General features: G+C 52.0%; 1 protein-coding gene across 5 annotated transcripts in view; it reads right to left on the minus strand.

Moving 5' to 3' along the window:
• The window catches only part of MGRN1 (mahogunin ring finger 1), a 68,332-nt gene extending 49,482 nt beyond the window's left edge, over positions 1–18,850 (minus strand). For all 5 annotated transcript variants that reach the window (XM_025371017.1, XM_025371019.1, XM_025371016.1 and 2 more), the window contains exon 1: positions 18,581–18,850. In XM_025371017.1, the coding sequence (XP_025226802.1) occupies positions 18,581–18,668 (88 nt within the window). In that variant the 5' untranslated portion in view covers positions 18,669–18,850. The remainder of the gene's footprint in view (positions 1–18,580) is intronic.
• Positions 18,851–25,666: the final 6,816 nt, after the last annotated feature.

Here is a 25,666-nt window from a genome sequence, read left to right on the forward strand (position 1 = left end):
CCATCTCTACTAAAAATACAAAAAAAAAAAACAAAAAAAAAGCTGGGAGTGGTGGTACATGCCTCTAATCCCAACTACTCAGGAGGCTGAGACAGGAGAATTGTTTGAACCTGGGAGGCGGAGGTTGCAGCAAGCTGAGATTGTACCACCTCACTCCACTCCAGCCTGGGCAACAGAGCAAGACTCCATCTCAAAAAAAAGAAAAAGAAAAAACAAATAAAGAACTAGAATTGAGGTTGAAATCTGTATCATTTTAGCAATAGCTTATATTCAACGGTGAATGCATGAATTAACCAGAGAAAAAAGAACCCACCTACTCAAGAAACATGTTTCCAATGTTTTTTAGTATTTCTACTTGTTACTGATAAAAACTGTAATATTTCTTTGATCAGCTGGATATTAGTAATGGCCATTCAAACCATAAAAAATTCCTCACAGCTTATGATGATCCACAATTTTTCAAAATTCTAATTTCAATTGATGTGCATATTTTAGTTGCAGACACACAATATGATCAATACAAGATCTTTGCCAGGCGCAGTGGCTCACACCTGTAATGCCAGTACTTTGGGAGGCCGAGGCGGATGGATCACCTCAGGTCAGGAGATCGAAACCATCCTGGCTAACACGGTGAAACCCCCGTCTCTACTAAAAATACAAAAAATTAGCCAGCCATGGTGGCGGGTGCCTGTAGTCCCAGCTACTCGGGAGGCTGAGGCATGAGAATGGCGTGAACCTGGGAAGCAGAGCTGGCAGTGAGCCGAGATCATGCCACTACACTCCAGCCTATGCAAAAGAGTGAGACTCTATCTCAAAAAAAAAAAAAAAAGAATTTTTTTTTTTTATGGCAGTTTCCATTTTTTTTGAGACTGAGTCTGGCTCTGTCGCCCAGGCTGGAGTGCAGTGGCCGGATCTCAGCTCACTGCAAGCTAAAAAAAAACAGGTTCAAGCAATTCTGCCTCAGTTTTGAGACAGTAGCTGGGACTACAGGCGCCCGCCACCTCGCCCGGCTAGTTTTTTGTATTTTTTTAGTAGAGACGGGGTTTCACCGTGTTAGCCAGGATGGTCTCGATCTCCTGACCTCGTGATCCGCCCGTCTCGGCCTCCCAAAGTGCTGGGATTACAGGCTTGAGCCACCGCGCCCGGCCAAAAAAAAGATTTTCAAGCAATAAAAATTCAAGCAGGCTGGGCACAGTGGCCCACGCCTGTAATCCCAGCACTTTGGTAGGCCGAGGCGGGTGGATCACAAGGTCAGGAGATCGAGACCATCTTGGCTAACACAGTGAAACCCGTCTGTACTAAAAATACAAAAAATTAGCGAGGCGTGATGGCACGCACCTGTGGTCCCAGGTACTTGGCAGGGGCTGAGGCAGAATTGCTTGAACCTGGGAAGTGGAGGATGCAGTGAGGGAGATTCCATCTCAAAAAAAAAAAAAAAATCAAGCAAGGCCGGGCACAGGAGCTCACGCCTATAATCCTACCACTTTGGGAGGCCAAGGTGGGAGGTTCAGTGGAGCCCAGGGGTTCGAGACCAGCCTGGGCAACATGGTAAAACCCCATCTCTACCAAAAATACAAAATTAGGCCAGGTGCAGTGGCTCATGCCTGTAATCCCGGCACTCTGGGATGCCAAGGCGGGCAGATCACTTGTGGTCAGGAGTTCAAGATCAGCCTGGCCAACATGGTGAAATCCCATCTCTACTAAAAATACAAAAATTAGTCGGGCATGGTGGTGTGCGCCTGTAGTCCCAGCTACTTAGGTGGCTGAGGCACGAGAATCGCTTGAACTTGGGAGGCAGAGGCTGCAGTGAGCTGAGATTGTGCCACTGCACTCTAGCCTGGGTGACACAGTGGGACTCTGTCTCAAAACAAAACAAAACAAATTAGTTGGCATGGTGATGCGTATTTGCAGTCCGAGCTACTCGGGAGGCTGAGGAGGAAGGATCACTTGAGCCTGGGAGGTCAAGGCTTCAGTGAACCCTGATCAAGCCACTGCACTACAGCCTAGGCAACAGAGCCAGACCCTGTATTAAAAAAAAACAAAAAAAACAAGCATTAAAAATTAGAATCCACCAGGCACAATACTCACACCTGTAATCCCAGCACTTTGAGAGGCCAGGGCGCGCAAATCACTTGAGGTCAGAGGTCGGAGTTCACGACCAGCCTAGCCAACATGGAAAGCTCTGTCTCTACTAAAAATACAAAACTTAGGGCCGGGCATGGTGGCTCACGCCTGTAATCCTAACACTTTGGGAGGACAGGGTGGGTGGATCACAAGGTCAGGAGTTTAAGACCAGTCTGGCAACAAGGTGAAACCCCTATTTCTACTAAAAATACAAAAAAAAAAAAATTTAGCTGGTGCACACCTGTAATCCCAGCTACTCAGAAGGCTGAGGCAGAAGAATCGCTTGAACTCAGGAGACAAAGGTTGTGGTGAGCAGAGATCACACCACTGCACTCCAGCCTGGGCCACAGAAGACAACTGTCTCAGAAATAAATAAATAAATAAAAATACAAAAATCAGCTCATGCCTGTAATCCCCACTACTCAGGAGGCTGAGACAGAAGAATCACTTGAACCCGGGAGGCAGAGGTTGCAGTGAGCTGAGATCGCGCCACTGCACTCCAGCCTGGGCGACAGAGCAAGGCAGTCTTAAAAAAAAAAAAAAAATTGGAACCCAGTCACATGCTCACAGATAGGGAAACGCTTGACAGTGCAGGGTTACAGGATGGACCCACCCCCCAGCAGTTAGAAGCAGGATCCACCTGATCAACACGGGGCAGACAACAACCCACACCCGCAGGACACGAGACCAACTGGGAAGAACTGAAAACACCTCACAGAGAATCCAGGCCGCCCGCGGTGGCTCACACCTATAATCCCAGCACTTTGGGAGGCCAAGGCAGGCAAGAAGGCTCGAAGCCAGGAGTTCCAGACCAGCCTGGGCGACGTGGTAAGACCCACGTCTCTACAAAAAATGGCCAGGTGTGATGGCTCACACCTGTAATCCCAGCACTTTGGGAGGCCGAGGCAGGTGGATCACCTGAGGTTGGGAGTTTGAGACCAGCCTGACCAACATGGAGAAATCCCGTCTCTAATAAAAATACAAAATTAGCCAGGCGTGGTGGCGCATGCTTGTAATCCCAGCTACTTGGCAGGCTGAGGGAGAGGAATCGCTTGAACCTGGGAGGTGGAGGTTGTGGTGAGCTGAGATTGTGCCATTGTACTCCAGCCTGGGGCAACAAGAGGAAAAAACTGTCTCAAAAAAAAAAAAAAAAGTAGCCAGGCACAGTGGTGTGTGCCTGTAGTTCCAGCCACTCAAGAGGCTGAGGCAGGAGGACCATGTGAGGCCAGGAATTTGAGGTCGCAGTGAGCTATGATTGGGCCACTGCACTCTAGCCCAAGCAACAGAGTGACTCTGTCTCAAAAAAAAAAAAAAAAAAGGAAAGAAAGAAAAAGAATCCTGTGACTCACACATGGGTATCCACACGTGGAGAAGAAACACGGGAAGGAAACTCTAGGTCCCTCACGGGGCAGGAAGAAGGGACAGGCCTGGGGAAGTGTTAGGGGCAGGGCCGGCCTTTTCTTTTGCCTCAAGAAGAGTGGTGCACCTGTGTACACGTGGTGTGTGCATGCATGTGCTGTGTACATTTGTGCACAAGCTCAGGACCAAGAGGAGCAGGCAGAGCTGCCGAGGGGGTGGAGGAGAAAGAAAAGGAGACTGTGAGTGAGAAGTGGGAAGGCAGCTGTGGAGGTGAAAGAATGCAGGTGGAACAGCACCCACCGGGCTCTCCCTCCACACTGGCTGAGGTCAGCACCTTCACTCCCTTTCCTGCTGGCCTCAAGGAGAGAGGGGCAGACAAAGCCCCCACTTTCCATGTGGGAAACGAAGCTCAGCAAAGGCCCCCAAGCTCATCAGCGGTGGAGGTGGGGCGCACATCCCGACTTCAGAGGCCACTTGTGTCTCAGCCTCCGTGCTGGGCACCTCCCCTCCTGCAGCCGGGGGAACACGGAGACAGGAGTCAGTGGTGTCACCGTCAGTGACAATGGGCCCTGTTCACACGCAAAAAGCCACACGCAAGGGGCTTCCCCAGTAGAATGGCTGAAAATCCTCCCGTGGGCTCACAGGGCCCGACAGACGCCACAGGGTCCCAAGGTTGTCCTGGAAATCCCGGCTACGTGGAACCAACACACTCAAGGACCCAGGGCCTCAGAGCAGTCCTCAAACTCGGCTAAAACAAAGGCATCCTTCTCCCCTGGTTTACTGTCACCCCCAGGGGGACTGGAACCCAGCAGTTCACTGCCTCCCTGCCCAAGGGATTCGGACTCTGGGTGGCTTGCAGGTGTCTGGGCAACCTGGACAGGGAGGGAACAGTTACAGAAATGAAAACTGCACAATCCCTTCCTTGGGAGGCCTCTAGGCGTTTCCCGCACAGCTTCTATCCCCTCCACACATGCCTCAAGGCAGGAGAATACGTATGTTTGTCATCCTTTACGGCTGAGGAAAACCAAAACCACAAGGCCATAGGTCAGAGGCTGTCGCCGGGATGGCCGGGGGAGGGGGACAGCCCTGTCCCTTCCACACAGGCCACAGAGTGAGCCAAGAAGCCTTCTGGGGCCCCCTTTTGTCTCTTGCACCTTGTCAATATCTGGTGGTACACAGTGTGCAATGAACGCCACCAGACATCCGCGAGAGGAAAACAGAAACGTTACAAATCACTGACACGAGCCAACCTTGGAAGGGCGGGAGGCCCAGGGCGCGGCAAGTCCTCTCAAGAACGCGGGTGAAAGGCGAAGCACAGGCCATCTGAGAGCACAGACGGATTCAACGATTCAGCAGAGGAGCCGCAGCAAACCACCGCCGGAGCCGCAGCAAACCACCGCCCGAGCAGCCGCAGCAAACCACCGCCCGAGCAGCCGCAGCAAACCACAGCCCGAGCAGCCGCAGCAAACCACAGCCCGAGCAGCCACAGCAAACCACAGCCCGAGCAGCCGCAGCAAACCACCGCCCGAGCCGCAGCAAAACACCGCCTGAGCCGCAGTGTGGAGGGCGGATGAGTGAAGTGCAGCCTTGCTGTTATGCCTGAAAGCACCTGCCCCGCCTGCCTGTGGCTGAACTCGGCGCTCACAGTTTTCAGGGAGAAGTCTGACCCATGCTTATCAGACCAGAGTTCAGGGCCCACCGGGTCAGAGGTTCCTGGCCTAGACCCTTGAAAAGCATTTGCCTCCCTGGGACCCCTGAGAGAAACAGGCTGGGCTCAGATCTCGGCAGAAAGGCCTTTCCTCAACTCCCCCAACACAGGGACCACGTGTGGATCCACAGGCAGACGTTCCTCGTCCTCCCCGACCTGGGGGGTGGAGGCTGTGCATCTGGGGACAAGATGCCCAAGTCCTAAGGAGGCCTGGGAGACAACTCTCCTGCCTGTTCCATCCTAGGCAGCCCAGGCTTCCTCCTCACCTTCCAGATGCCCCCAGCCCAATGACAGCCAATGAAGATTGCCGCACCCTGACCTAAAGGCCACGCCAAGCTCCCCGCTCTGCAGACCAGCAATTCCACTTTCCCTGCCTGGGCTATTCCCTCCTTGGGAAGCCGCGGTGAGGCCAGCCTGGACCACCCTGCAGGCCAACTGCCAGCTCGCGGTCAACGCTCCTGCCACCATTCTCCTCATAATGTCACCAGTGCCCCATTATCTCGTGTACCCGTTGGTTCCCTCTGTCCTCCCCTGCCCAAAAGCAGGCATCATCTACAACTGTCCACAGCCCTGCATCCTAGCGACCTCCACCCTCCATGCCGTAAGAGCTGGATGAACACTCACCTAATGAATGAAAGCAGATGCTGTTGTTACTGGTGTTTGACAGGGAAACTGAGGCCCAGTGAGGCTGAGTGACCTGCTCAGGCCACACAACCAGTGAGACAAGTCCTCACTGGGACCCCCGGGCCGACTCCAGAGCCTGCATTCTCAGTCATACGAAGTAAGCTAGGACGTGAATGAAGACACCCAGCATGCCTGCCTCCTAAGAAACACAGCGGCCCAGGGGCCCGGGACACCAGGGGTGGACTTCCCGAGGAACGGGCAGTGGGAAGGCAACGAGGTGTCTGCAGAGGCCCCGAACAGCTCACTGCTTCCACCTGCTGAAAATTCTTCTCACGTTCTAACAGGCCAGGTGTTCCTGGTTACCAGTCTCACAAAATCAGCTGCTGCATTGCCAATAAACCCCAGGTGGGTCAGACCTGCATAAGATCAGGTCCCAGGATGCCCCCACCAGGTGGGAGGCAAGAGGGGGTGGCAGCCCCACAGCCTTCGAGTGCTCTGGGGGTCACACCCCGCTGTATCACCCATGCATATTGATCCCCTGGGCCTCCCATGCTTCCCTGCCTACTACCAGTCCCCCACCCCAGCTGGGGAAGTTAACACGGCCTGGGATCCTGATTTATTTTTTTTGAGATGGAGTCTCACTCTGTCACCCAGGCTGGAGTGCAGTGGAGTAATCACGGCTCACTGCAACCTCTGCCTCCCGGGTTCAAGTGATTCTCCTGCCTCAGCCTTCCAAGTAGCTGAGATTACAGGCACCCACCACCACGCCCAGCAATTTTCTGTATTTTTAGTACAGCCGCGGTTTTACCATGTTGGCCAGGGTGGTCTCAAACTCCTGACCTCATGATCCACCCGCCTCGGCCTCCCAAAATGCTGGGATTACAGGCATGAGCCATCGCGCCTGACCTTGATTTCTTTATCTGCAAACTTGAGATGAGAGGGCCACCCTAAACTCAGGATGTCCTGAGGATTAAAAAAGGTCAATTTACACAAAGGAGCCTCCGGCAGGTGTGACCACGCTGACTAGGTGTCCCTTTCAGACCTCCCATAGGTAAACGTGAGGGCTCGGCTCCCAGTGCAGAACACAAAGCTGAGAACAACTATGACTACGCAAAGACGCTGGGGCACTGAGGAGGCACAAGCTGTAGTCACCCTTTTTGTTGGGGGTGTGTCCTCCCTAGCCAACACATCCCTTTTCTGGAAACAGCCTCCACCACCCTCAGGGCGGCCCCCACCCCCTAGACAGGGCTGGTTGGCCCTAAGGTGGACACCGAGACGCTGGGCCACCCAAATTCTCCCTGCTGTGGAACGGGACGAGGGATGGCGGCAGCACTTGGCCCTTGACCAGCCTGGTGGGCGGCGAGGGCCGGAGCAGCTGGGTCGCTCTGCAGGACAGCAGGATGGCGCTGAGGCCGGAGCCAAACAGGGCTCTGGGTTCCCGCAGCTTCCACTTCTCCGTTTCCCCGGAGGTTACTGGGACTTCCCTCGGAGCCTACAATACACTCCATTTCTTGCCTAGGCTAGCTTCCATAAATGGCACTGAGACGGCCAATTTCCAAAGAATTAAAACCATAATAAAAAGCACTTAGGAAAGAGCTCCTATAAACCAGTAAGAAAAAACGATAACTCAATTTTTAAAATTTTTTATTTTTTGAGACAGAGTCTCCCTCTGTCGCTCAGGCTGGAGTGCAATGGCGCAATCTTGGCTCACTGCAACCTCCATCTCTCAAATTCAAGGGATTCTCCTGTCTCAGCCACCCCAAGAGCTAGGATTACAAGTGCCCAACACCACACCCAGCTAATGTTTGTATTTTCAGTAGAGACGGGGTTTCACCGTGTTGGCCAGGCTGGTCTCTAAGTGATCCGCCCGCCTCAGCCTCCCAAAGTGCTGGAATTACAGGTGTGAGCCACTGAGCCTGGCCCACTCAATTGTTTTAATGTGTAGAAGGCTTCGCCAGGCACTTCAACAGCAGGATGAGAAACAGATGGCCAATTCTCATACAGAAAGGCGCTCAGGCCGGGCGCGGTGGCTCAAGCCTGTAATCCCAGCACTTTGGGAGGCCGAGACGGGTGGATCACGAGGTCAGGAGATCGAGACCATCCTGGCTAACACGGTGAAACCCCGTCTCTACTAAAAAATACAAAAAACTAGCCGGGCGTGGTGGCGGGTGCCTGTAGTCCCAGCTACTTGGGAGGCTGAGGCAGAATGCTGTGAACCCGGGAGGCGGAGCTTGCAGTGAGCTGAGATCCGGCCATTGCACTCCAGCCTGGGCGGCAGAGCGAGACTCCGTCTCAAAAAAAAAAAAAAAAAAAAAAAAAAGAGAGGCGCTCAACCTCACTGGTCTTCAGGGAAAAGTACAATGAGAAATCCAAGGTGAAATTGAAAAAAAAATTTTAAATAGCACACACCCCTCACCCTACCCAGTGCCAGTATGAATGCAGAGCGACCAACACCCTTGTTCTTGCCTGCAGGAATGCAAATTCGTTAACTCAGAAAAGTTTAAAATCTACGAAGGCTGAATGCACCCCAGCGCCCCCACAAGTCCACCTCCGGGCATAAAAATGCACCCAAAGAGATGAGACTCAAGGGCTGACCACCGCCAGACACGAGGATGTCCCCAGCTCCCTCGGAGCCCGTCCACGGGCAGCACCTGGACGCTGGAGGGTCCCACGGCAGACGCCAGATCACTCACAGCTCACAGACCCCGCCAGGCCACTGTATCCCACTTCATCCTGAGGTGGAGCAAGAAGAGCGACCTCCTTCCAGTGCTTTCAAGCTCAAACCCAAGCAGAACTCGCCCAGGGAGGAAGTCAGGGGGGTGGTTCCCAGGGAAGAAGGGAGAGGCCGATTGCTCAGAAGGGGACAGCAGGGGGTCTCTGGGGGCCAGCACTGCTCTATTTTTCTCAACGTTTTCACTTTGTGATCATGTATCAAACTGCATGTTAATGAGCTGCACGTTTCCTAAATGTATGGTAGCCTCGGCCAGGCCGAGTGGCTCCTGCCTGTAATCCCAGCACTTTCGGAGGCCGAGGCAGGTGGATCACCTGAGGTCAAGAGTTCAAGACCAGGGCCCAGGGAGGCCGAGGCGGGCAGATCACGAGGTCAGGAGATCGAGACCATCCTGGGTAACACAGTGAAACCCTGTCTCTACCAAAAATACAAAAAAAAAATTAGCCGGGTTTGGTGGCAGGCGCCTGTAGTCCCAGCTACTCGGGAGGCAGAGGCAGGAGAATGGTGTGAACCCAGGAGGCGGAGCTTGCAGTGAGCCAAGATCGCGCCACTGCACTCCAGCCTGGGGGACAGAGCGAGACTCTGTCTCAAAAAAAAGAGAAACGTTCAAGACCAGCCTGACCAACGTGGTGAAACCATCTCTACTAAAAAAAAATATTATATACAAAAGTTAGCTGGGGCCGGGTGCAGTGGCTCACATCTGTAATCCCAGCACTTTGGGAGGCTGAGGTGGGTGGATCACGAGGTCAGGAGTTTGAGACCAGCCTGGCCAACATGGTGAAACCACGTCTCTCCTAAATATACAAAAAAAAAAAAAAAAAATTAGCTGGGCGTCGTGGTGGGCGTCTGTAATCCCAGCTACTCAGGAGCACTGCTTAAACCTGGGAGGCAGAGGTTGCAGTGAGCCAATATTGCGGCACCGCACATCAGCCTGGACGACAGTGCGAGACTCCGTCTCAAAAAAAAAAGTTAACTGGATATGGTAGCCCACACCTGTAATCCTAGCTCCTCCAGAGGCTGAAGGAGAATTGCTCAAACCCAGGAGGTGGACGTTGCAGTGAGCTAAGGTCGTGCCACTGCACTCCAGCCTAGGCGACAGAGCGAGACTGTGTCTCAGGGAAAAAAAAAAAAAAGAATATGTTAGCCTCAATTTATTATTTTTTATTTACTTGATTTATTAATTTATTTAGAGACAGGGTCTCACTCTGTCTCTGTCACCCAGAGTGGAGTGCACTGGAGCAATCTTGGCTCACTGTCAACTCCACCTCCTGGTTTCAAGAGATTCTCCCACCTCAGCCACCTGAGCAGCTGGGATTACAGGCGTGCACCACCGCACCTGGCTAATTTAATTTTTTTTTGTATTTTTAGTAGAGATAGGGTTTCGCCATGTTGACCAGGCTGGTCTCAAACTCCTGACCTCAAGTGATCCGCCTGCCTCGGCTTCCCATAGTGCTGGGATTACAGGCATGAGCCACTGCAGCCAGCCCCCAGCGCCTAATTTTTAATGTCTACGTACAGTATGCGTACACACACATCTTTTTTCCCCAAAGCACTGAAGCAATCTTTTCTTTCTTTTGATTCCCCAGAAGGCTCCCTGGGAGTCTGGGCTCTCAGAGACATCACAGAGAGCATCTGTTCCGCAGGGCAGGAGCCCTGTTAGAAAAAAGCTTCAGTTATGTGAGCAGTGGCGCCACTGCTGAGCCCTGGGGAGCCAATGCAACCTTCTGCCCACCTGAGGGATGCCAGGCCCCACTGAGGCCACACACCCAAGACCATGAGAGAGGACCCAAGTCCCCAGCGAGCTGGATGAAAGGACTCAGAAAATGGTGTTTCTTCTAACGGCCTCAGGTCTTGGTTTCAGTCACTCCTCAAACCCCTCGCTTCTTCCCCCAGTTCTATGGAAAGGCAAATGACCAAATGCTTGCTCAGGATCCAGTGACCCCCCAACACTGCTCCAGGTCAGCTTTTCCGCAAACAAGCAGAGGGACACAGGCCCCTCCTCTTCCATCCCCCTCCTAGGACGCAGGAAGGGGCTGAGCTTTGGGCAATTCTACAGCTGTTCAGCGAGCACAAGTCAGGCACTGCAGGGATGGTCCACACGACACCACGCCGTCCTCCACGGGACGAGATGACCCCAAAGCGCAAAGCTAGAGAGCCTCACGGGACACAGTGGAAGGGCACAGGGAAAGCCAGGCAATGTGGGACCCAGGCGGCACTGGGTCTGGGAGGTGGGCAGGCAGGAGTGGTCACCGCTCCAGGGTCATCCAGGAAATACAGAACATTTTCCGGAAAACTTCCGGGCATCATGAAAAACAAAAGCCAGGCTGGATGGCGGCCAGGGCCTGTCCCTCCTTGCTGGCTCACATGGACTGGCAGCTGGACCTGAAAGGGGCCCAGGGAATCAGAGGTAACCCCCAAGGCTCAGCCAGGGAAACCTGGGGCCCCAGTGAGCAAAAGACTGGCCAAGGCCACTGAGGAAGTCACTGGCAGACCTGGGGCTATCATCAGCCTAGGACTCTGAAGTTGGTGCTCCTCCCACCACACGCTACAGGGTTGCCCCCAATGGCAACTGCAATTTTCACAGCTTGTTAGGATTGCTTTACCTTCGAATACACCCTACTATGAAACTCAAGCCCTTTTTAAAAAAATGTTTATTGATATATATATTTTCTGAGACAGAGTTTTGCTCTAGTTCCCCAGGCTGGAGACCCTGGCTCACCACAACCCAACCTCTGCCTCCTAGGTTCAAGTGATTCTCCTGCCTCAGCCTCCCAAGTAGCAGGGATTACAGGCACGCACCACCACGCCCGGCTAATTTTCTATTTTTAGTAGAGATAGGGTTTCTCCATGTTGGTCAGGCTGGTCTTGAACTTCTGACCTCAGATGATCTACCTGCCTCGGCCTCCCAAAGTGCTGGGATTACAGGTGTGAGCCACCACGCCTGGCCAATTTTTATTCATTTTTAAATAAATAGAGCCTGGACACCGTTGCCCAGGCTGGAAAGCAGTGGCGCGATCTCGGCTCACTGCAACCTTTGCTTCCTGGTTTACAGCAATTCTCCTGCCTCAGCCTCCGGAGTAGCTGGGATTACGGGCACCCACCACCACGTCCACCTAATTTTTTGTATTTTTAGTAGATGTGGGGTTTTACCATGCTGGCCAGGCTGCTCTCAAACTCCTGACCTCTAATGGTCCACCCGCCTCAGCCTCCCAAAGTACTAGGGTTATAGGGGTGAGCCACCACACCCGGCCAAATTTTATTAATTTATTCTTTAGAGATAGAGTCTCACTCTGTTGCCCACGCTGCAGTGCAGTGGGGCAATCATAGCTCATTGCAGCCTTGACCTCCTGAGCTCAAGCAATCCTCCCACCTCAGCCCACCAAGTAGCTGGTGGGACTAAAGGTGCACACCACCACACCCAGATAATTTTTCTATTTTTTGTAGAGACAAGGTTTTGCTGTGTTGCCCATGATGGTCTCAAACTTCTGAGCTCAAGTCATCTGCCCATCCTGGCCTCCCAAAGTGCTGGGATTGCAGATGTGAGCCACCTCGCCTGGCCGTGAGTGACTGTTTCGTGGGCACTGGGTTTCTTTTTGGGGTGATGAAGATGTTCTGGAATTAGACAGTGGTGATGGCTGCACAACACAAGTATATTAAAAACCACTGGACTGGATGTTTTCAGTGTGACTTGTATGCTGTGAATTAGATCTCAACAAAACTCTTATTAAGAATAGCCGGGCACACTGGCTCATGCCTGTAAGCCCAGCACTTTGGGAGGCTGAGGTAGGCAGATCACAAGGTCAAGAGATCAAGACCATCTCAGTCAACATGGTAAAACCCTATCTCTACTAAAAATACAAAAAGTAGCTGGGCATGGTGGTATGCATATATAGTCCCAGCTACTCAGGAGGCTGAGGCAGGAGAGAATCGCTTGAACCTGGGAGGCAGAGGTTGAAGTGAGCCAAGATTGCGCCATCGCCCTCCAGCCTGGGTGACAAGAGCAAGACTCCATCTCAAAATTTAAAAAAAAGAAATATAAAGAAGGAAATTTTTTATCACTACTAGATTGGGAAGGCAATATATCACTAATAGATTGGCAAGTATCACTTGCCTTAAATAGGTAAAGTTATCTGGAAAAAAAAAAACAACTGAGATGCTAAAGATCAAAATTAATGTAGAGATATACCATGTTCATGAATTCCAAGAGTCACCATTGTGAAGACGGCAATTCTCATCACATAGATCTATATATTCAACGTAATACTTACCAGAATTGCAGGCTGTTTTTGTAGAAATTGACAGGCTATTTATAAAATATATATGGAAATGCAAAGAACTTAGCATAACCAAAACAATTTTGAAAGAGAACAAAGTTGGAGAACTTATGCTAACTGATTTCACAACTTACTATCAAACTACAGTAAACAAGCCAGTGTGTTGCTGGTCTAAGAACAGACCAGGATTTCTCAGTCTAAGCACTATAGATATTCTGGGCCCATTTATTCTTTATTGTGGGGGGCTCTCCTGTGGCCTCTACCGTACAGATGCCCCCAGCTGTGACAATCACAAATGTCTCCAGACATGGGCAAATGTCCCTCGAGGGGGCAAAATTGCCCCAGTTGAGAACTTCTGGGACAGACACATAAATCAGTAGAACAGAATGGGGGAGACCCAAAATAAACCCTCACATTTATGGTTAACTGGTGGGGTTTCTGTTGCTGTTGTTTTGATTTTTAAGAGACATGGTCTTAATGTGTTATCCAGCCACAACACCTGGCTTAGGTTAACTAATTTTTGATGAAAGTGCAAAGGCAATTTGATGGGAAGATGATAGTCTCTACAACAAATGATGCTAAAATAACTGAATTCCATCCACAAAAAAGGGGGGCTTAGATCTTTATCTCAAACCATAAGTGAAACAAATTAATTTGGTCAGCGGCTCACACCTGTAATCCCAGCACTTTGGGAGGCCAAGGTGGACAGATTGCTTGAGTCCAGGAGTTTGAGGCCAGCCTGCACAACATGGTGAAACCCTGTCTCTACAAAAAATATACAAAAACTTTGCTGGGCATAGAGGCATACACATGTAGCTGGGAAAACCCAGCTACTTGGGAGGCTGAGGTGGGAGAATCACCTGAGCCAGGAAGTCAAGGCTAGAGTGAGCTGACATCATGCCACTACACTGTAGCCTGAACAGCAAAGTGAGACCCTATCTCAAAATTTAAAAAAAAAAAAAAAAAGAATTAACTTAAAATGGATCAAAGACCTAAATGTAACAGCTAAAACTATACAACTTCTAGAAAAGGCCGGGCACGGTGGCTCATGCCTGTAATCCCAGCAATTTGGGAGGCCAAGGCAGGCAGATCACGAGGTCAGGAGTTTGAGACCAGCCTGGCCAATACGGTGAAACCCCGTCTCTACCAAAAAATCCAAAAATTAGCCGGGCATGGTGGCTCGCACCTGTAATCCCAGCTACTCAGGAGGCTAAGGTAGAAGAATCGCTGGACTCGGGCAGAGGCTGCAGTGAGCTGAGATCGCACCACTACACTCCAACCTGCGTGACACAGCGAGACTCTGTCTCAAAACAACAACAACAAAAACAAAATGCTAGAAAAAAATAGGAGAAAATCTCTGTGACCTTGACCCAGGCAAAGATTTTTTTTCTTTTTTTTTTTTTTTGAGATAGAGTCTCACTCTGTCACCCAGGCTGGAGTGCAGTGGTGCGATCTCAGCTCACTGCAACCTCTGCCTCCCAGGTTCCAGCGATTGTCCTGCCTCGGCCTCCCAAGTAGCTGGGACTACAGGCACATGCTGCCACACCTGACTAATTTTTTGTACTTTAGGAGACACGGGGTTTCACCATGTTGCCCAGGATGATCTCAAACTCCTAAGCTCTGGCAATCCACCCACCTCAGTCTCCCAAAGTGCTAGGATTACAGGCGTGAGCCACTGTACCCAGACTTTTTTTTTTTTTTTTGAGATGGTGTCTCACTCTGTTTGCCCAGGCTGGAGTGTAGTGGTGCGATCTTGGCTCACTGCAACTCAACTCCACCTCCCAGATTCAAGCAATTCTCCTGCCTCAGCCTCCTGAGTAGCTGGGATTACAGACGTGTGCCATCACGTCCAGCTAATTTTTGTATTTTTAGTAGAGATGAGGTTTCACCTTATTGGCCAGGCTGGTCTCGATCTCTTCACCTCGTGATCCGCCCACCTTGGCCTCCCAAAGTGCTGGGATTATAGGCATGAGCCACCGCGCATGGCCCCAAGATTTCTTAAACATAACTCCAAAAGCAGTATCCACTTAAAAAGCAACAAATGAGACTTTGTCAAAATTCAAAACTTTTGCTCTTCAAAAGAAACACCATTAAGAAAATTAAAAGACAAGCCAGACTGGGAGAATATATTTGCAAATCACATGGCTGATACAGGAATCTTATCCAGAACACATAAAGAACTCTTTGTCACAACTCCATACGATAAACCATCCAGTTTTTAAAAATTGGACAAGGCCGGGCGCGGTGGCTCAAGCCTGTAATCCCAGCACTTTGGGAGGCCGAGGCGGGCGGATCACGAGGTCAGGAGATCGAGACCATCCTGGCTAACATGGTGAAACCCCGTCTCTACTAAAAATACAAAAAACTAGCCGGGCGTGGTGGCGGGCGCCTGTAGTCCCAGCTACTCGGAGGCTGAGGCAGGAGAATGGCCTGAACCTGGGAGGCGGAGCTTGCAGTGAGCCGAGATCGCGCCACTGCACTCCAGCCTGGGTGACACAGCGCGAGACTCCGTCTCAAAAAAAAAAAAAAAAAAAAAAAAAAAAATTGGACAAAAACTCAAATAGACACTTTTCACACACACACAAATCTACGAACAGAAAGCAAGCTGGGCGCAGTGGCTTACCCCTGTAATCCCAGGACTTTGGAGGCCAAGCTGGGCGGATCACCTGAGGTCGGGAGTTCAAGACCAGACTGGCCAATACGGTAAAACCCCATCTGTACTAAAAATTTAAAAATTAGCCAGGCATGGTGGCATGCAACTGTAATCCCAGTTACTCGGGAGGCTGAAACAGGAGAATCACTTGAACCCAGGAGGCGGAGGTTGCACTGAGCCAAGATCATGCCATTGCATTCCATCCTGGATGACAGAGCAAGACTCCATCTCAAAGAAAACAGAAAGCAGATCACTGATGAGCTGAGGGTGGGGGTTGGGGTAGGGACTTTGCAAATAGATGGAATGAAACTTTTACAAGGAAAATGTCTGTAATTGTGGTGATGACTGCACAATTCTTTTGTTTGTTTGTTTTTTTGAGACGGAGTCTCACTCTGTTGCCCAGGCTGGAGTGCAGTGGAGCAATCTTGGCTCACTACAACCTCTGCCTCCCAGCTTCATGCAATTTGTCCTGCCTCAGCCTCCCGAGTAGCTGGGACTACAGGCGCATGCCATCATGCCCGGCTAACTTTCTGTATTTTTAGTAGAGATAGGGTTTCACCATGTTAACCAGGATGGTCTCGATCTCCTGACCTTGTGATCCTCCTGCCTTGGCCTCCCAAAGTGTTGGGATTACAGGCGTGAGCCACCACGCCCAGCCAGATGACTGCACAATTCTATAATTTAACTAAAAGTCATCAAATCATGTTTACAATGGATGAGTTGTGTGGTACATCAACTACGCCTCAATAAAGCTATGAAAGAGTAAAATTATACAGTGAAAACAAAGCAAATATTAAATTCAAGCTGAGCACTGCTGCAGAATATACTGAAAGTTCCATTAAGAAAACTGGACAGTGTTAAGTGTTAAAAACACATATATTACCACCCAGTGACTCTTTTTCCTTGACATAATCAACAAAATTGACAGATGTGAAAAGAAAACTTTCTCATGGGGTGATTGAATGGTCCATGGGGGCAACCCGTGAAATCATCTCAAACGTCTCCACCGTCCCCAGTCTGCCCTTGGGGAAACACACCAAAATTCTGCTGAAGCCCGGTCTGCCTCCCATCCATGACCTTACGGAGTTCTCCTTAAGGAGAGAGGAGACAAGGGGAGTCTAGGAAACCAGTGGGGCACGAAGGCAAGGACCGGAAGAGATGAACAAAGAGAAGCACAAGCATCTGCAAGGTCCCAGGGAAGGACGGAGAAGAGAAAGGGAAAAACGTAGCTGGAGAGGACCTGTGGACTGGACAGGCCCAGAACACTGCTGGCACTGGCAACATGACCCAGGCAGCTGTTGGGTTTCACCTGTGTGCCAGTGCCAACCAATTAATAGTGGCTGACTCAGGTGTTCCGTGATGGATGCTCAGGGGGAGGGAGGGCCATGAGTGATTAGCAATGACATTTCAGCCACAGTGGGATCCCGAAGTGGGCTGTAAATGCCATGTATGTTATTTTGTCCAGTCCAAGTGAAGGGACATCAAGTGAGCTCAGGTCCCAGGTGACAGGAAGTGCCACTCAACTTTTTGATATCTGTGTCATGCCACTGTTTACTATTAGGGTCATTAGCCAGTCACTTAGCTTCCTTTATGAGCAATTGTAGCAGCTACCATTTGGGAACTTCTGAGCCAGGTGTGGTTCTGAGAGCTGTAAAAGCATCAGCCAGTTTTACAGATGAGGAAACTGGGATCCAGGGAGTTAAGCAACCTCAACCAAGCTCACTCAGCCAGAGACAGGCTGGAAGAACATCAGAGATGAAAGAGGACAACAGCAAACTGCTCCATCTGATGTGGGGCCATCAGCCCTCAGAACCTCCAGGGAAACTGCAGGGCTGAAGCACCCAAAGGCCAGGCTGCCCTGCTGCTAGGCCTGGGATACATCTGTGTACTCCCCAGCAGGCAGGCAACAGTGTGTTCTGCCCCACTCTGAGTCCATCCCCTTCAGAGTGCCCCCAAACTGTGCTGGTTCCCCTCACTTCATCGCGGTGGCCCCAGGCCCTCACCTAGTCACACCTTACAAAACCTGGGCAGAGCAGTTTTTCAAATCTGAGTGGACGTCAAACTTACGTGAGGAATGGGTTGAAAATGTAGGTTCCCAGGCCCCAGGTGGTCCAAGGCAGGGCCTGGCATGTCTAACAGTCCTCCCCACTTGTGGACCTGGCCCACACTCAGAGAAATCTGGCCTGTGGGTGTCCAGAGACACCCAGGAGACTGAGACATCAGATCACATGAGACGCCAGGATCTGAGGACCCAATCTGGATGTCCCAATGATGCCCAAGTTCTCTCTCCTCTTCCTTCTCTCCTTTCCACCACAAATGACCCCACGAGGAGATCGAAGGTGAGAATTGGAGCTAGATGCTCCCAGTGAACCCATGCTCATCAATAGAGGCAGGAAGAGAGTGGGGACAAGCTCCCAGGGAGCCCCACACCTGATCCTGGTCCCAACTGGTTCCAGCTGAGTCCTTGGCAGCCACTTCCTCCTTGACGGTTTTGGTCCCTCAGCCATAACACAGAGACCTGAGTATCGGTGGGTCCTCTCCAATCACTCTCCTGTCCTCTCAGCAAGGACCCTGGCCCCTCCCGATCAATTACAATCATCTCCTTGGGCCCAGCCCCACTCCTCCAACCCACACACCAAGAGCCTCCGTCTTGATGGGAGGGAAAGTGCCCAACCACAGGCCTGGCCTTCACACCAAGCCACCAAAGAAAGAGAAAGCCGGCCGCCGCGGTGAGGTCAATCTGATGACAATGAGCGCTTTCTAGGCAGGAGAGATGCGCCGGGACCCGCGCTCAGCACCCCGCCCCGCCCTCAGGCTTTCCCCCAGGAGCTCCCCCGTGTTACGAGGACCGAGCTGAGGCGCCCGGGGCAAAGCGACTGCCCCAAGGTCACCCAAGCCGGGCAGTGGCAGCGCCGGGTACAGCTCGGGCAGGTTCCTCCGGGGCCCCCAGCCACGCCTAGGGGTCGGGGCCGCGCAAAGGCTCCGGGTAGGAACGAGGCCCAGAAGGCGCCGAGCAGGGCGCCCTGCCCCCAGTCCCCGCCCCCGCGCTCGCCGGGCCAGCGTTCCAGCCCGCGCCTTGCCGTACGCGCCGGGGGCCGGGCGCTCACCGGACTTCGGAGGGTAGCGATAGGCCGAGTTTGCCTGGATGTCGATGTCCTCCACCCCCGCGATGCGGCGGCTGAGAATGGAGCCCATGGTGAGCGGCGCTGCCGGGCAGGGGCCAGGGCCGGAACGCGAGCGGCGGCGGCAGCAGGGTCCTCACACGGACATGGCCCGGACCAGGCCGCACGGACGCTCGTCCACGGCCGCGGAGGCGCCTCGAGCCCCCACCCCCGGCTTGGCCCGGGGCCCGACGCCACGGCGGCCCTCCGCCTCCCGGGCCCGGGGCACGTCGGGAAATGGAGTCCTCTCGCCCCGAAGGCGCCGGGAAGCGACGCGGGAAGCCCGTCTGGAAACTATCTTTCCCAGGATGCTCCGTTCCCAGGCTCTCTGACGTGTTGACAAGCACTCCGGGACAAACCAAATGGACCTAAAATCAAAGGGAAGGAACCACCAAGCACACCGCAAATGGTCCTTCCCTCTGCGTTCCAAGAGCTGCACTAACATATTAACTCTTTGGTCATTTCATCATCTGTTCGCTTACAGACTCCCCTGGGGCCCCAGCGCCTTCCACTTGCCTCCTCTGAAATTGCTCCCTGAGTCGCTGTGGTTCTCCCCACTCCCCCGGGTTTGTCTCCCGCCCCGACCGGCAGAGGGCGCAGCTGCACCTGCCACCCGGAGCCCACCTGCAGGGTGTGCACCGAAGAAGCGAAGCACCCGCTTTGGCCTTGGCCAAAATTTGAGGACTACCATTTGGGGACTTCTGAGCCAGGTGTGATTCTGAGGGCTATATAGGCATCAGCCCGTTTTACAGCTGAGGAAACTGGAATCCAGGGGGTTAAGCAACTTCCGGCCCCCTGACAAGAGGAAGGCTGAGGCCAGGTGCAGTGGCTCACCTGTAATCCCAACACTTCGGCCCCACGTCCAGAACAATTAGTTTAAAGACATAATTTTACAGTCTCCACGGAAGGCAGTAGACTCTCCCACACTTTACACACAGGGAAACTGAGGCACAGAGGAGAGACAGCCGCATGAAATGCGCTGGGGGCAAGATTGCAAGAATCGCGTTAGAATGAAAACCTCCGGCCGGGCGCGGTGGCTCAAGCCTGTAATCCCAGCACTTTGGGAGGCCGAGACGGGCGGATCACGAGGTCAGGAGATCGAGACCATCCTGGCTAACACGGCGAAACCCCGTCTCTACTAAAAAATACAAAAAACTAGCCGGGCGAGGTGGCGGGCGCCTGTAGTCCCAGCTACTCTGGAGGCTGAGGCAGGAGAATGGCGTGAACCCGGGAGGCGGAGCTTGCAGTGAGCTGAGATCCGGCCACTGCACTCCAGCCTGGGTGACAGAGCGAGACTCCGTCTCAAAAAAAAAAAAAAAAAAAAAAGAAAACCTCCCAGTGTGCACGGTGTTCCTTGGCTTTTGACTCACATACAGCTCTGGAAACAGATCGCTTTTTACCACTTCTCAGTTGAGGAACTGGGATTCTGAAAACAGTGATTTCCCAAGTCAAGCCTGTTGTACCAAGAAAGCAGCTAGGGAGGGCAGGGCAGACTGAGTCTCATATGGTCAATTCACCGCAGTCCACATGGAAATGCTTCTTATACCCTTCCAGGGGCCAGAGTCCAGGATCCAGTCTTCCTTTTTTTTTTTTTTTTTTATTCTGTTGCGCAGTCTAGACAGAAGTGGCACTATCTCAGCTCATTACAGCCTCTGCCTCCTGTGTTCAAGCAATTCTCGTGCCTCAGCCTCCCCACTAGCTGGGATTACATGCATGCACCATCACACCCAGCCAATTTTGTATTTTCAGTAGAGATGGGGTTTCACCATGTTAGCCAGGCTGGTCTTGAACTCAAGTGATCCGCCTGCCTTAGCTTCTCAAAGTGTTGGGATTACAGGTGAGCCACTGCGCCCGTCCTCAGCCTTCCTCTTGTCAGGGGAACTTGGGAAGCCAAATGACTATGGCAGCCAAGAGGCTTGTGTGATTATGAGGTGGGTCCAGGTCTTGGAGGAGCCTGATAAAATCTCCCTGGCCCACAACCAAGAGCCACACTTACTGAGCATTTATTATGTGCCAGGCATCATGCTGAGGACTCTGCGGATATTCTGTCATCGAATTCTTTGATGTTGGCCAGGCACAGTGGCTCACGCCTGCAATCCTAACACTTTGGGAGGCCGAGGCAGGCAGATAGCCTGCACCCAGGAGATCCAGAACAGACTGGGCAACATGTCATGACCCTGTCTCTACCAAAAATGTAAAAATTAACCAGATGTGATGGCATGCCCCGGTAGTCACAGCTACTCTGGAGGTGGAGGCAGGAGCATAGTTTGAGCCTGGGAGGTCGAGGCTGCAGTGAGCCACGATCATGCCACTGCACTCCAGCCTGGGTGACAGAGTGAGACCCTATCTCTAAAAAGGATAAAAATGAAAAAAAATTAAAAATTAAAAAACAGGCCAGGCACTGTGGCTCACGCCTGTAATCCCAGCACTTTGGGAGGCCAAGGCAGGTGTACCACTTGAGGTCAGGGTTCAAGACCAGCCTGTCAAATATGGTGAAACCCTGTCTCTACCAAAAATACAAAAATTTAGCTGAGCGTGGTGGTGTGCGCCTATAATCCCAGCTACTCAGGAGGCTGAGGCAGGATAATCACTTGAACCTGGGAGGTGGAGGTTTCGGTGAGCCAAGATTGCCCCACTGCACTCCAGTGTGGGTGACAGAGTGACGTTCTGTCTCCAAAAATAATAATAATTAAAAATAATTATCTGGCCGGGCATAATGGTTCACGCCTGGAATCCCAGCACTTTGGGAGGCCGAGGTGGGCGAATCACCCAAGGTCAAGAGTTCAAGACCAGCCTGGCCAACATGGCAAAATCCCGTCACTACTGAAAACATAAAAATTAGCCAGGTGTGGTGGCACATGCCTGTAATCCCAGCTACCCAGGAGGCTGACACGGGAGAATTGCTTGAACCTGGGAGGTGGAGGTGGCAGTGAGCTGAAATCGTGCCACTGCACTCCAGCCTGGGTGACAGAGCGAGATTGTCTCAAAAAAAAAAAAAAATTATCTGATATAGATTCTATTTCCATTCCCAATTTACAAAACAGGAAAGTGAGGCTCAGAAAAATGAAGTACCCTAATGGGGTTGCACAGTAGGTGGGTGGCACAGCTGGAATTGAGCCAGGCCACTGCTCTTACCTGGGCACGTCCCTGTTTCCACAGAGGCATGCTCCAGACTGCCAGATTGCCAGGCTCTTGCCCCCAGATGGATGGGCCTGAAGACCCCCACCCACTGTGATCTCTCTTCATTTTATATTTCTTTCCATTGAATTGCAGAACTCATGTACATGTATATGCATTTCTGTACCAGTGCTGCATTTGACTGCCCTCCCCGTTTGTGGGGAGGAAGGGAGAGTCCCGAGGATCGGCTGTTCCCATGAAGAACAACACTAACACACATCCTCCCTATGGAGCCTGGGTCAGAGCAGTCGTTTCCAGCAGCGGGATGTTTCATTAACTCTTCTCAACAGAGCTGTGGACTCAAGGTGTCCTCAAAGCCCTTTCAGCAGTGCTTTTCTGTGCTTACCCACACCCAGCTGGAAGACAGGCCCTTCCTGATGTGGTCCAACTTCCATTATCAACATCTGAGTGGATTCATTTCTTTATGTTTGGAGACAGAATCTCACTCTATCACCCAGGCTGGAGTGCAGTGGCATGATTATGTGGGATCTCGGCTCATTTTAACCTCTGCCTCCCGGGTTCAAGCGGTTCTCCTTCCTCAGCCTCCCGAGTAGCTGGGATCACAGGCGCCCACGACTATGCCCACATAATTTTTGTATTTTTAGTAGAGACGGGGTTTTACTATGTTGGCCAGGCCGGTCTTTAACTCCTGACCTCAGGCAGTCCCCTCACCTTGGCCTCCCAAAATGCCGGGATTACAGGCGTGGGCCATCGTGCCCGGCCAATTCACTGATTTATTCAACAAATATTTATCCTGCAGCTACTATGTGACAGGTGATGAACCAGGCAACAGGCATCAAATGGTAGGACAAGCTAGACATGGAGGCTGCAGGCAGGTGAGGAAATACACATTATAAAGGTTAACAAGTATGTAAATCCAAAATGTGTTGGGTGCTCTGCAAGAAAACATTGAGATGCAATTGATACTATTGGCAGGGGAGTCAGGGGTTTTTTTGAGGAGGTGACAGCAAAGCCAGGATTTGATTTGTTGTTTGTTGTTGTTGTTGTTTGAGATTCAGTCTCACTCTTGCCCAAGCTGGAGTGCAGTGGCGCGATCTCAGCTCACTGCAACCTCTGCCCCCGGGTTCAAGTGATTCTCCTGCCTCAGCCTCCCGAGTAGCTGGGACTACAGGCACGTGCCAGCACATCCAGCTAATTTTTGTATTTTTAGTAGAGATGGGGTTTCACCATGTTGGACAGGCTGGTCTTGAACTCCTGACCTCAGGTGATACACCTGCCTCGGCCTCCCAAAGTGCTAGGATTATAGGTGTGAGCCACCACGCCCGGTCGCTAAGCCAGGACTTGAAATTAATAGCCAGCCAGGCAAAGTGTGAGGGGTAGGCTGCTACAGGTTCTAGGTAGGGGTAATGGCACATACAAAACCTCTCCAGTGGGAAAGAATTGAGTACGGCACAGGGCTGGAATCAAGTGAGAGGGAGATGACAGAATCCAAGGTCAGGAGCAAGGCAAGGGCCAGATCATTGCCCCTCATTCAGCCAGCATTGGGCTCTCTGAAACATAAAGACAGGGCCAGGCGCGGTGTCTCACACCTGTAATCTCAGCATTTTGGGAGGCCAAGGCAGGCGGATCTCTTGAGCCTAAGAGTTCGAGGCCAGCCTGGGCACCATGGCAAAACCCTGTCTCCACAAAAAATATAAACAATAACCAGGCATGGTGGTGCACATCTGTAGTCCCAGCTGCTTGGGAGGCTAAGGTGGGAGGATCGTTTGAGCCTGGGAGATCGAGGCTGTAGTGAGCCATGATTGTGCCAGTGCACTCCAGCCTGGGTGACAGAGCGAGACCCTGTCTCAAAAAATAAAAATAATTAAATAAAAAAAAAACATAAAGATGGACCCTGGAGACAAGTGGTGGCTTCCTGGTCTGAGTGCCTGAGTTTCAAGTCTACAGTTCTCAAGCCCCTGAGTGGGCAGGATCCTGGCATATTCTAGTGCTCCCAGAGCCAGGCACCCGATAGGTGTATGATAAGCACATCTGTGGAATAAATCAAAGAATGGGGTGAGGAGGAGGCGGCCAGGGCGCTGCACCCCCCATGGACTGGTCATGTTAAGTCTGGCAAAGCCTTGAACCTCTTGGGCCCTCAGGTGAGATAAGGGCACTGCTGGAAATGCCTTCTCTCCTTCCTACTAGGTGCTGGCCCCAGCTGTCAGGCTCCAGCCCGGCCTGCTACGGAATCCAAAGTTCAGTCTCCAACCAGGCTAATCCTGGCTGAAAACAAGGTTGTTTTTTAATTCCGTCACCCCTGGGAAAACAAGCTGGCTTAGGGGATGGGGGTGAGGGGGTTCAATGGAGATCAGTAGGGTGACCTTTGACTCTGCCAGTCCCACCTGCCCGACTCTTGCCAGCCTGCTGGTCTGAGAAAGCTCCTGGGCTGGGCAAGCCTGGGCAGGCAGCTGAGTGGTACCTGGACGATGGTGGAAGGAGGGGCGAAGGCACTTCCTGCCTCCCTATGCAAGGCAAGCCGCCAGTGGGCCCTGCCGGGACAGTGTCCCTCTTCCCTTGCCAGAAATGCACCATGGGTGCCCGCACTTCTCCACAGGTTCTGAATGTCAGAGGCTAAGTTTTATCTGTAAAATAGGGCTAGGACTTCCCAGAGTGGTCCAGATACAGGTAAAGAGGTGAGAGAACTAGAACCGTGCAACTAGCACCAGGCCCTGCACTATGCACCTTAGAAGCATTAATCTTCCACAGCAGTGAGGCCGGAACTCAGCCCCACCAGTGAGAAAGTGAAGCCCAGAGCTCTGGTAACTCGCACAACATTAAGCATTAAGTCATTGCTGGGTGTGGTGGCTCACGCCTGTAATCCCAGCTCTCAGGGAGGCAGAGGCAGGAGAATAGCTTGAGCCCAGGAGTTCGAGACCTGCCTGGGTAATATAGCGAGACCCCGTTCCCCACAAAAAGGAAGAAGAAAAAAAAAAAGACAAAAAAAAAAAGCATTAAGTCATTAAGCAGCGTCATTAAGCAGCGGAGTCAAGCCTGACACCCAGGTCTGTCTGGCTCCTGCACCTGCCCACCTTCTACCACACTGTGTTGCCATCCCAATGGTAATGATTATAGCGGGAATCATATTCAGAGCTGGTTTTTACTGTGGGCCTACCCTATGGAGCACTTGGCCCACATTAATTCATGCATATGAACTCTGCAAAGGTTAAGGGGCAACTCTTAGCAAGAGCAAACATCTCTTGGAACTATCAGGGTTTACAAAATACTATGGACCCTAAGTGATCCCCAAGCAGCAGGAAAGAAGCTTAAACTGTATTTCCTGTAGTCAGCTGGCTTCTCCTGAGGCTAAGCGCCTGCCTGGGAAAAGCAAAGACTCAGTGTCCGCCCCTTGCCCAGCCCTCAGAGACCAGCTCTACTGCACCCTGACTCGCTTCCCTCCCCAACCCCGTCAGCGATCTCAGTGCCCCAGCCTTCCCCACTATCCTATCCTCCCACCCCAGGACATTTCAGGTCCAGTCCACTAGTTCCCCCGGTGTCCTCCTCCCACCACCCAGTGGGAAAGTCCTTGGTCAGGCTTGAGGGGCCTGGGTGGGAGCCGCAGCTTGAGGCAATTCCCTTCATTCCACCCAATTCCGAAGGCAGGGCAGACTCCCCTGGAACCAAACACAAGAACATCGTCTAGTTCAGACTGGAGCTCTCCACCACCATCTGATCCAGCACAGCCACAGCCATAGTGATCCCAATGTGTACAAGGGGTCAGATCTATTTAAACACTTCAGTAGCCCCTAACTCACCCCCAGGGCCAGTGCTGGCCTCCCTAGGGCATTTTTTATTTTTTGGAGACAGGGTCTTGCTGTCCCCCAGGCACAATCACTGCTCACTGCAGCCTCTGAC

The sequence above is a fragment of the Theropithecus gelada genome, chromosome 20, assembly GCF_003255815.1.
Source record: "Theropithecus gelada isolate Dixy chromosome 20, Tgel_1.0, whole genome shotgun sequence".
In the NCBI taxonomy this organism is placed as follows: Eukaryota; Metazoa; Chordata; class Mammalia; order Primates; family Cercopithecidae; genus Theropithecus; species Theropithecus gelada.